At 43.8% G+C, this 12,496-nt stretch overlaps 1 protein-coding gene across 4 annotated transcripts in view; it reads right to left on the reverse strand.

The window, feature by feature from the left end:
• The window catches only part of DPP6 (dipeptidyl peptidase like 6), a 1,751,424-nt gene that overhangs the window by 132,607 nt on the left and 1,606,321 nt on the right, over positions 1-12,496 (reverse strand). For all 4 annotated transcript variants that reach the window (XM_040352727.1, XM_040352725.1, XM_040352728.1 and 1 more), the window contains exon 11: positions 2,137-2,260. In XM_040352727.1, the coding sequence (XP_040208661.1) occupies positions 2,137-2,260 (124 nt within the window). The remainder of the gene's footprint in view (positions 1-2,136; positions 2,261-12,496) is intronic.

The raw sequence follows: 12,496 nt of genomic DNA on the forward strand, positions 1-12,496 counted from the left end.
CACAATGGTTAAAAAAAAAAAAATACCATGCTACCATAAATGAATAAGCACAAACATCTAACAATAAGCAGCAGCTAAAAAAGTGAGCTACACACCAATAGAAAATAATCGTAAAAAAGCTGCGCTATACCAAATAAGTGAAAATAGCCCCTCACATCAAATATCCCCCCTTATATATACGTACAAACATATCAATCTATGAAGCTTTGAAAATGTAATAACATTTTCACTTCACTGTCTCCGCCGTCTGGCGTATAAACTGTGTAACCAAACAGCGATCGTAATCACTTCCTTATTCCTGGTCGGGCAGCGGTGGAGCGCACAGATCCCTTCTGGTGTGTCGTGTGGGTCACGTCCTGGCGTGTTTCGTCATAGCCCTCTGTTGAAGTCAGTATATGACGAAACGCACCAGTTGAACACTTCTTTTTAAGTCATATAACGTTTTGGTAAGTTTAACCCCCTGAGGGGAGTGTGTTCTCACGTGGTGTACTCTGGGAGTTCGGTGGAAGGTGCACACTGTGACTATGTTTAGGATTACCTATGGACATTGTCTGAATCACTGTCATGTTCATCATTTGTTCCAAAGACTGTGTTGTGGAGTTGGCCACTTGACATTTTTACTCAACATTAGCGCTGTTTGTAGTATCTTACTGATAGGCCGCGTACACACGGTCGGACAAAACCGATGAGAATGGACCGAGGCAGGGAGCTGCAGTGGCTCAACGCGATTGGCACTGCGCTGATAAGCCATTCATCTCTGCAGCTAGGGGTTCGGATCCCGGTCTCGGCTACATGTGAATTGAGTTTGGTGGTCTCAGCCCGGCTCCCGGTGGGTGTGCTATGCGAGGTAAGCCTGCGCTTAGTACGCCCACCCCCCTCCCACAAAAACCACCACACTTACACGTACTCTAAATTGGGTTAACATGCACGCACTTTGACCACACGGTCTCTAAAAAAGAGAGGCGAAGGACTAACGGGGCTGGTTGAGCGGGAAAATCCTCTCCCTCCCTTATAGGGAGTCCCTCTGCCCCGTTGGGCTTCAAAGCGGAGCAGGTAGGGTGGGCTGTGTGGGAGGACCCCCTCACACACCCGCCATTGCCACCCGGAGAAAGGTGGCAGATTGCCTCTGGGGGAGGCCTGCCTACTCCCAACTCCTGCAGTCTGGCTCCTCTCTCGAGTACACGCACAAAAAACACTTTTAAAAAAAAAAAGAATGGACCGATGTTCAGTTTAATCGGTCCAAACCGACCGTGTGTATAGCCCATCAGTCTGTTGGCCTTCGGTCCAAAATTTTAAAACATGCTTTAAAATCGAACCGATGGCCCGCTGCCCGATCGGTCTAAACCGATGGTTAGTACAAAAAGCATCGGTTGAAAACCTGTGCATGCTCAGAATCAAGTCGACGCATGCTTGGAAGCATTGAACTTCATTTTATTCAGCACGTCGTGTGTTTGACGTCATCGCGTTCTGACCCGATCGTTTTTTGGAACGATGGTGTGTACGCACATCAGACCATCAGACCACTTCAGCGGTGAACCGATAGAAATGGCCCGTCGGACCATTCTCATCGGTTTGGAACGACCGTGTGTACGCGGCCATACAGTTTTTTGGACTGTTTATATGTTTTTCTACTATTTTTTACATTTTGCATTTTTTTTTTAAAAGCTGCTTAGATAGCAATCTCTTCATGTTTGACAAAACTATTGGGAAGCTCTGGTATTACTAATTATATTTCTGGATGATCATTTAGGTTGTCCAGCATTTAATTTCATTGGCGCTGAGGAGTGTATTGTAGTCTGTCTAATTGGACACCTTTTTTGATATATATATATATATTTCATACATGTAGCTATTTAACTGTTAAATCTAGTGTTTTTTTTAATAGCCAGTATTTTTTACTCACGGTTTTACAACAGTTGTATTTTCAGTACTGACAAAATATCAATAATGCCCCCTGACCCCAATTAGTACAAAGAAGAGCAGTAATTAATTCAAAACTTTAAATCACATCATTCTGTGTGTGGTGACTTCAGTGTCTAGCTTCACATCACTGTTGTAGGATCTCATCTATCACTGGGGTGACAAGTCTCTGCTCTGCTTTATTACCATTTTCAGAGGGAAACATGCATTTATTACCTTTGTGCATACTCCCGTTATGGCATCGCACAGAGTCAAGATGGAGATGTTCTGGGCCCTGTTTAACCAGTTCACTGCCACCTTGGTGTTGGTTGCCCATTTTACCATGGTTATATAGTACTCTCTGCAATGAGAAGACATTATGAAATAAATTACCTTTATATTTACTAAACATTATACAGTAAATATACAACATATTTACAATGTGTCTGTTAACCACTTCAGCCCTGGAAGGTTTTACCCCCTTCCTGACCAGAGCACTTTTTACAATTTGGCACTGTTAATTGCGCGGTCAAGCTATGCTCAACCCAAATGAAATTTGCGTCATTTTTTCCCACAAATGGAGCTTTCTTTTGGTGCTATACACAAAAAAAGAGCAACAATTTAACCACTTCAATACAGGGCTTTTATACCCACCTCAATACCGGGCTATTCTAGCACTTCTTGCCGACATGTACAAATCATCATTCTTTTGCTAGAAAATTACTCAGAACCCCCAAACATTATATATGTTTTTTTAGCAGACACCCTAGGGAATAAAATGACGGTCATTGCAACTTTTGACCTTGCATGGTATTTGCGCAATCATTTTTCAAACGCCTTTTTAAAAAAAAAATGGTTTTATAAAATAAAAAATAACAAAACAGTAAAGTTAGCCCAATTCTTTTGTAAAATATGAAAGATGATGTTACGCCAAGTAAATAGATACCTAACATGTCACGCTTTAAACTTGCGCACACTCATGGAATGGCGCCAAACTTTGGTACTTAAAGGGGTTGTAAAGGTAAATGTTTTTTCACCTTAATGCATCCTATGCATTAAGGTGAAAAAACATCCGACGGTACCGCCCCCCCGAACCCCCGTTTTACTTACCTGACCCCTCGAAAGTCCCCCGCGCGTCCATGTGATCGTCTTCGGTTCCCAGCCTGGCCGTTGATTGGCTAGGCTGGACGGATTCATAGCAGCGCAGCCATTGGCTGGCGCTGCTGTCAATCACAGCGGATGACGCGGCGCGCCAGGGGGCGGGGCCGAGTGATACAGTCGGCGGCTATGCCCACCGCTGTATCACGGGAGCGCGCTCGCAAAAACTTTCCACCATGCAAGCTTGCTCGCATGAAGGTAGAAAGCTTTTGCGAGGAGGAGCCAAGACAGCCGCCGAGGCACCCCAGAAGACAGGGTTAGGGGACACTCTGTGCAAAACGAGCTGCACAGTGGAGTATAACATGTTTGTTATTTAAAAAAAAAAAAAAAGTTTGCCATTAGTGACCCTTTAAAAATCTCCATAGACAACATTTTGAATGTTTTTTACAGGTTACCAGTTTAAAGTTACAGAGGAGGTCTAGTGCTAGAATTATTGCTGGCACTCTAATGCACGCGGTGATACCTCACATATGTGGTTTGAGCGGTGTTTACATATGTGGGCGGGACTTATGTTTGCGTTCGCTCCTGAGCGTGAGCTACCGGGGACAGGGGCGTTTAAACTTTTTTTTATTATTATTTTTTTATTTTACTTACACTTTTTAAAAAAAAAAAATTATCACTTTTATTCCTATTACAAGGAATGTAAACATCCCTTGTAATAGGAATGGTCCCAACTTAGGCAGGAAAGCATGAGATTGTGAATTTTTTTTCACCGATCCCATGCTTACTAGCCGCAGTTGCGGCTTTGTTTACTTCCGGGTACCCGGGCGTGACGTCATCACATCGCGCCTGGGCCTCCGACGGTCATAGAGATGACTGGTGACCATCTATGCTTCCCAGCCGGTGCCGGACAATTCTTTCTCTGGGCCCCCGATGGTACGGGAGAGCCTGGAGAAGCACCGGGAGGGGGAAGGATGTCCCCTCCCGCCACCTATAAGAACGATCAAGCGGCAGGGAATGCCGCTATGATCGTTCTTACCATGCACAAAATCGCGGGCACGAAAGAATGATATCTGAATGATGCCTCTAGCTGCAGGCATTATTCATATATCCCCCCACAAAGCCCAGGATGTCATATGACGTCCACCCAGGATGGGAGATCCCATCTGTGGACGTCATATTACAATGGGCGGGTAATGAAGTGGTCAAAAAATATATAGATATTTTTTTTTTACTTTTTGCTATAATAAATATTCCCCAATTTAAAATAAAATCAGTTTAAGCCAATATATATTCTTCTACATATTTTTGGTCAAATAAAATCGCAATAAGCATCTATTGGTTGGTTTGCGCAACAGTGATATCGTCTACAAAATAGGGGAAAGATTTATAGCATTTTTATTTATTTTTTTCAAAAGAAGTCCAAAGAATGAAAATCCGAAAAAAAGAACGAAAATGCGAAAACTCTAAAATGTGAAAATTCAAAAATCCAAAAATATAACTAACTAATAATAACTATGATTAACTATCATATTTATTATTTTTGGATTTTCGTTCTTTTGAATTTACGAATTTATAAATTTTTTGGGATTTTCAAGTTTCGGATTTTTACGAAATAAAGAATACCGCATCTAAACGAATAGAATGTAATAAATTCAAATTTTTCCGAAGTTACAAATTTATTCTAAATAACGAATTTCGATCATATTGAATGACCCGGAAATAAAACAAAAAACTAATTAAATTAAATGATATCGAGAACGAACACATTTTTCAGCAGTGCACTGTCTATCCATTATGTTGTTCACCAGGCATACCCACTCCGCATGACAACAAATTATTTTCTTTTTTTTTTTTCCAATGGATTGGAATCAGGCAGTGCGCTGTGTTTAAAAGGTGAGGCAAAACGCATTTGTGCTAATGGCCAAGCGAGATGGAGGGTACATAAGTAGAAACTGCATAGGTGAATCAGGCTTTTCAATATCAAGGATCAATCTGATTTGATATCCTTGGGGCATTTCCACCAAACATACAGGAAGGTACCGTGTTTAAAAAAAATAATAAACATGTCTGACTTACCTGCTCTGCGCAATTGTTTTGCACAGAGCAGCCTGGATCCTCCTCTTCCTGGGTCCCCCACCAGCGCTCTGGGACCCTCACCCTTGTCAAGTGTCTCCATAGCAAGCCAGTTGCTGTGGGGGCACTCATGCATGCTCGCTCCTGAGTTGGCTTTCTGTGTCCATAAGATACAGAGAGTGTAGCTCAGCCCCGCCCCCTTTTTTCTCCCGCCTCACTGGCTGAGATTGACAGCAGCATCTCATCTCAGCCAATTACTAGGGAGAGACCTGGGAGAGCCTTGGATCTCGTGCACATCGCTGGATTGAGAACGGGTTTAGGTGAGTATTAGGGATGCTGAGGGGGGAGCTGTACACTGAAGGTTTTTTACCTCCATGCATAGAATGCATGGAGGTAAAAAAACCTTCAGCCTTTACAACCTTGTTAATGTAATACTCACCTTCTTTTTTTAATATACCATTGTTATTATACAATACAATGTAAGAAACACACAAAACAAATTCATTGCCGCGTGAAACAGTATGCATTAGAAATGTGACCGGTTACTACTGTTATTAATATTATTATTATTATACAGGATTTATATTTACAGGATTTATCAGCGTATACCGCGCACTATTTTGCCCTGAAAATCAGGGCAAAATCGTGGGTGCGCAGTATACGCCGATACCTGCTTTCCCGCCACAAGTTTGACTACTGTGCCAAAAGTTTTGGTGTCTTCCGCGGCATCAATCGGCGGCCTCGTCGGGTCCGGCGTCCGTCTGCGGCTTCGGGTGTCCTCTTCGTCGGGTCCGGCATCCTTCTGTACACTCGTGTATCTTCGGGCAGTCTCAGCGCCTCTCGCGCTGACGTCCTGAGCGTACAGGACGTCAGCGCGAGAGTTGCCGAGCCTGCCCGACGATACACGAGTGTACTGCGCTCGGTATATGTCGGCGCAGTATTCAAAGTCGGCGTGGGAAACGAGCGGGGAGGACGCAAGGACGCCGCAGAAGGACGCCGGACCCGACGAAGAGGACACCCGAAAACGCAGACGGACGCCGGACCCGATGAGGCCGCCGATGGATGCCGCGCAAGACACCAAAACTGTAAGTACAAAACATATTTTTTCCACAGGAATTCGGGCAACTTTAGGGGTGCGCGCTATACGCGGGAGCGCGCTATACCCCGATAAATACGGTATATATATATATATATATATATATATATATATTTACACAGAATTATTAGCAGAATCTAAGTGGGAGTGGAGTAAATAAGTAACAATCTGATGTATAATAAAGTATAATAGTAAAGTATAATATAATGTATAATAAAGTATAATAATATATAATAGTATAATAAAAATAGAATGGAATGGAAAAAAATAATAATTCCATACATTATTAGAAGATAACAATTGATCGGAGAAAGAGTTGTCTCTCACCCCCCAAATGCATTTGTTATGTAGAAGATATTTATATATATTTGTCGTCTTGAAGATTTTGTTCTGTTTATCTTCTCTAGAACCTAATTATATCTTGTAATTGCAGTATGTCTACATGGGTAGACATACTGTAATGTCTTGTATCCTCTATCTAATTTCAGTCTACCAGACAGGGTCTAAAAACACAAATGATTGCACTGGAAGATCAAACAAAACAAACCACTGGCACAAAACAAAGAAACAAAAAAATAAATAAGATGGAATTGTAAATAGCAAGCATAAAATTAGGTTTGCCGTGCTAACAATGAATACAATTCGATGCGACAACATGCAAAATGAGTCTAGCGCATATAAATCAAAAAGTGCGTCCCATGTGGTAAAACAGCTCATAATAACACAGCATAAAAGTTCCAAGTGTAAAGGTTCCAATTTTGTATAAGCCCAACAAGTGTGTCCAATGTACAGATATAGATGACGATCCAAAAGGTGAATCACCCGAGCACGCCTCCATCATAAGGTAACGAGTGGCTTCTTACCAGAGATTATGGGTTCTTAATTAGAAAGAGTCTAAAGTATGTATAGATAAAATACATAAAATATAATTTCCTCCCCTACGACTAATGCAGTTTCGTTAACAATGGTAAAGATGACTTCATCATACCATGTAGGGAAAATAAATCGAAAGAAACCCACAGTGTAAAACTGTATAGTAAATTTATTAAAAACAGTGAAATACTACTCACTCACAAAGTGAATCATAAAAGCAAGCATGTAAAGAATACCGGCCCAGATTCACAAAAGAGATACGACGACGTATCTCTGTTTTAGGGTCTTCCGAACTATGCGACTGATTCAAAGAATCAGTTACGCATAGTTAGCCCTAAGATCCGACAGGTGTAATTGAATTACACTCTCGGATCTTAGGATGCAATACCTTGGCCGCCTCTGGGGGAAGTTCGCCTCGTAAACCAGCGTCGGGTATGCAAATTAGTAGTTACGGTGATCCACAACGGTTTTTCGCGTTCGCTACGTCGCTGCTAGTCTAGTTTCCCGTCGCAAAGTTAGTCATCGTTTTTGCTGCCCTAACTTTACACAGCCCACGTATGTGCTGTATAAAGTATGGCCGTCGTTTCCGCGTCGAAATTTGGAATTTTTTTGTCCTTGCGTAAGACGTCCGGGAATACGAAAGTACGCTACGCACGTCGCCGTTCGAAAAAATTACGTCACTTCGCGCAACGCACAGCGGGAATTTCAAAACGAAGCATGCGCAGTAGGTCCGGCGCGGGAGCGCGCCTAATTTAAATGGCACACGCCCCTTTGAATTACGCGGGCTTACGCCGGTGGCCTGGTTTTCATGCAAGTGCTTTGAGAATCAGGCACTTGGGATGAAAACTTGCGGTGGTGTAACGTATCTACGATACGTTACGCGTCCGCGATTCTACGTGAATCTGGGACACCGGTCCCAGGATCTGATCCAAACAGTGCATGGTTTTGGCGAGCTTGGTGACGGTTTAGGCTGGGTTCACACTATTGCGAACTGGATGTTGGTCTGATTCGCATTACAGGAGATTGTGACTGGCTGTCTATGGAGATCTCTATGGAGCCGGTGTTCTGCCGGATAAGTTCCGCCCGGTGGATAAGGACTCCCTTGAACTGCGCAGGCGTGGCGCCTAATTTCCGAAAATAGCCGAACACTACACGGCGCATGCGCAATGACTATGGCATATGTCCGCATGCTCCCGATGCTAGTGCTACTGTGCATGGAGCAGGGGTGATGTTAACAATAAAGTACACGTCTTAGCGGGGCGTGTTGATGGGCAGATTTGCACATTTGCGACATCGCCCATCAACACGCCCCGCTAAGACGTGTACTTTATTGTTAAAATTATCCCCGCTCCTTGCAGAGTAGCACTAGCATCGGGAGCGTGCGGACATATGTGTGATAGTCATTGCGCATGCGCCGTGTAGAGCTGACTCTCAGCTCTACATGTTCGGCTATTTTCGGAGGCTCGGTTGAGGTTTGTACTGCGCAAGCGCTGCGCCTGCGCAGTACAGGGGGGTCCAAATCCGCCGTGGGAAAATTTCCGGCAGGACAGCGGTTCACACATCTTTGCGGCGGCTCCGGTGCGAATTGCGCAGGAGTCCTGTGCGTCTTTTGGTCTATTTCAGGTCCGAATTCAGCCCAAAATCCGGCCTGAAATTGGACCTGAAATGGTGAATGGAGACGCATCAGACTCCTCCTGTGAGCCACTGCGTGTTCTAGTGTGAACCCGGCCTTAAATTTATTGCACTAGACTCGTTTTACACGTTGTCACATTGAATTGTATTCACTGTTACCTAATTTTATGTATACCAGACAGGGTCTGTCTGTTTAACAGCAATCATAAGGCGACCTCTAGTGGTCCAGCGGAGAACAGCTCTTCTATGGGGATAAATGGAACCCAGGTCACAGGTGGGTTTGTTTTCAGAGGAAAGGCTGTGCAGTTCTGGGTGGGGTTGCATAATGAAGAAAGCCAAAACAGGTAGGAGTGTAGAACCCCATACACACTGTTAGATTTTCTGCAGATTTTTGTCTTCAGATTTACCAAAACCATATAATATGAGGTCAAACCTAATGCCATGTACACACGATCGGAAGTCCGATGTGAGCTTTTCTTGGAGGAAATTCCGATCGTCTGTATGCAATTCTGACGTGCAAAAAAAACGCATGCTCGGAATCAATTCGACACATGCTCTGAATCATTGAACTTAATTTGTCTCGGCTCGTTGTAGTTTTGTACGTCACCGTGTTCTTGACGGTGTGACCGTGTGTATGCAACACAAGTTTGAGCCGAAATTCGTCTGAAAAAAATCCAAGGTTTTCTTGTCGGAATTTTCAATCGTGTGTACGCGGCATAAGAGTTTCAATTTGTATACAATCAGGCAGGCCCTTGCACTACATGGTTTTGATAAATCTGAAGACAAAAATCTGCCGAAAATCTAATAGTGTGCATGGGGTCTTAGGCCAGCCATACACAGTTTGCAGGAAATAAATTAGCTTGATTCCCCCAACAACACAGACAATGTTGATGCTAGAATTCCTCCTGCCAGGCCATTGTCTTCTCCCAAAGAGGAGGGAGGGCAGGGAAAGCTGTCCCCTCCCCGTGAGAAGACAGTGATTAACCACTTCCATACAGGACACTTACGCACCTTCCCGCCCAAGCCAATTTTCAGCTTTCAGCACTGTCGCACTTTGAATGACAATTGCGCGGTCCTGCGACGTGGCTCCCAAACAAAATTGGCGTCCTTTTTTCCCCACAAATAGAGCTTTCATTTGGTGGTATTTGATCACCTCTACGGGATTTTTTTGCGCAACAACTAAAAAAAATACTGAAAATTTGGAAAAAAAATTAAGTTTTTATTTTTTTCTGTTAATTTTTTTGTAAATAAGTAAGTTTTCTCTTTCAATTATGGGCACTGATGGGCACCGATGAGATGGCACTGATGGACATCGATGAGGTAGTACTGACGGGCACAGATGAGGTGGCACTGATTGGCGGCGCTGGTATGCGGCATTGATGGGCACACATAGGCGGCACTGATGGACACATATAGGCGGCACTGATGGGCACACATAGGCGGCACTGATGGGCACACATAGGCAGCACTGATGGGCACTCATGGGCGGCACTGATGGGCACTCATGGGCGGCACTGGGCACTCATAGGCGGCACTTATGGGTGGCACTGATGGATACTTATGGGTGGCACAGATGGGCACTGATAGGTGGGCACTGGGCATGGATGGGCACTGTGGGGTGGCACTGATGGACACTGTGGGGTGGCACTGGACACTTGGGGTGGCACTGATGGACATTGTGGGGCAGCACTGATCTACCCATGTTGCCAGTCATCTTTTTTTTGGCTTCTTTTTTTTTTTTTTTTTTAATTTTTTTTTTTTTTTTTTTAAGACTTTTTTTTTTTTTCATGCTTTTTTTGTTTTGTTTGGCCCACCCTGGTGGTATAGAATTGGTAAGCTGCAATATAATAAATGTTTGCTATTGATATTTTCAAAACGTACTCCTTATTAACTAATAATACTACAAAGCGACTACTTCACTCCTTCATCATCTCTCGGCTTGACTATTGCAACTCTTTTCCCCTTGGCCTTCATTTACACAGACTATCCCCCCTTCAGTCTAACACTATGCTGCTGCTAGACACATCTACCTTACAAACCGTTCAGTGTTGTGGTAAAACTGCGGTAAAGTTGCGCATACAAAATCGCAGGAAGTTTTGGAACGTCTTTTGGGCCACAGGCATCCCGTGATTTTGCCACGATTTGTCGGGTGACAATCACGGTATAATCGTGCCGCAATTGTGATGCCATTGAAAGTAGCGGAATTGCAAGCAGGTCCTGCGTTTTCCAGCGATTCAGGAATCATGGGCTATCCGGAAAACACAGGCGTGAACAGAGCCTTACAGCCCAATTCTCTTGGTAACCAGATGTAGTGGTCGGAGATGCCCGGGCTTTAGGTCATAAGAGGGAACTCAGAAGTTTTTATATTCATAGTCATTTTTTTTTATTTAGCTCAAAAAGGGATTTTAACCGGTTATGACCCGGACCATTATGTAGGTAAAGGACCTGGCCCCTTTTTGTGATTCGGCACTGCGTTGCTTTAACTGACAATTGCCAGTCGTGCGACGTGGCTCCCAAACAAAATTGGCGTCCTTTTTTCCCCACAAATAGAGCTTTCTTTTGGTGGTATTTGATCACCTCTGCGGTTTTAATTTTTTGCGCTATAAACAAAAATAGAGCGACAATTTAAAAAAAATGCAATATTTTTTACTTTTTGCTATAATAAATATCCCCCAAAAATATATATAAAACATTTTTTTTCCTCAGTTTAGGCAATAAGCGTTTATTGATTGGTTTGCGCAAAAGTTATAGCGTTTACAAAATAGGGGATAGTTTTATGGCATTTTTATTCATTTTTTTTTACTAGTAATGGCGACGATCAGCAATTTTTTTTCCTGACTGTGACATTATGGCGGACACATCGGACACTTTTGAAACATTTTTGGGACCATTGTCATTTTCACAGCGAAAAGTGCGATAAAAATGCACTGGTTACTGTGAAAATGACAATGACAGTGAAGGGGTTAATCACTAGGGGCGTTAAAGGGGTTAAGCGTGTCCTATTGTGTGTTTCTTACTGTAGGGGGCGTGGCTGGATGTGTGACGTAACTGATCGTCGTTCCGTATGACAGAGAACAGACGATCAGTGACAAGCCACAGAGAAGAACGGGGAAGGTTTACACTCACCTCTCCCCGATCTTCAGCTCCTGTGATCCGATCGGGTCCGTGGGTCCCACGGGCGCGGTCACGGAGCTTTGGACTGGGTCGCGAGCGCGTCCCCGGGGGCACTTTTGCGACCCCGGCTGGGTTCCTAAAGGGGATGTACATGTACGCCCTTGTGCCCAGCCGTGCCATTCTGTCGATGTATATCGTTGTGCGGCGGTCCTTAAGTGGTTAAAGAGTAAGTAAATCCTGATGGGTTTTACTTCCTCTTTTGTTCCCTGAAAACCCTGTAAAGTAAAAGCATATTGGGCTAGTATGCATCACATACTAGCCCATTATGTGGCACTTACCTGCAAACGAAGCCCGCACTGTCCCCGCTGGTGGCTGCATCCGTCTTCGCCCCTATTGCTTCCTTGGCCACAGACTCCGTCTGTGTGACTGGAGCCGCGTGACGTCACTCCTGAGTATGCGTGCCACAAGCGCCAGTCACGGCACTCGCTCGGAAGAAAACAGCATGGAGGGCCATTTTTTCACAGCGCATACGCCAATGACATCATCGGCGCACTACAAGGTAAGTATCTCCTAAACAGCGCACGTTTAAGAGATATTTACAGTACCTACAGGTGGAATAAGGCTTATCTATATGTGCAAGTTCTAAAAGAATTATTGGATTGCTCCAGTTTTATGCTTTTATCTTTATAAATGTAATTATGTTTTTAT

This window comes from Rana temporaria, chromosome 5 (assembly GCF_905171775.1).
Source record: "Rana temporaria chromosome 5, aRanTem1.1, whole genome shotgun sequence".
Classification (NCBI taxonomy): Eukaryota; Metazoa; Chordata; class Amphibia; order Anura; family Ranidae; genus Rana; species Rana temporaria.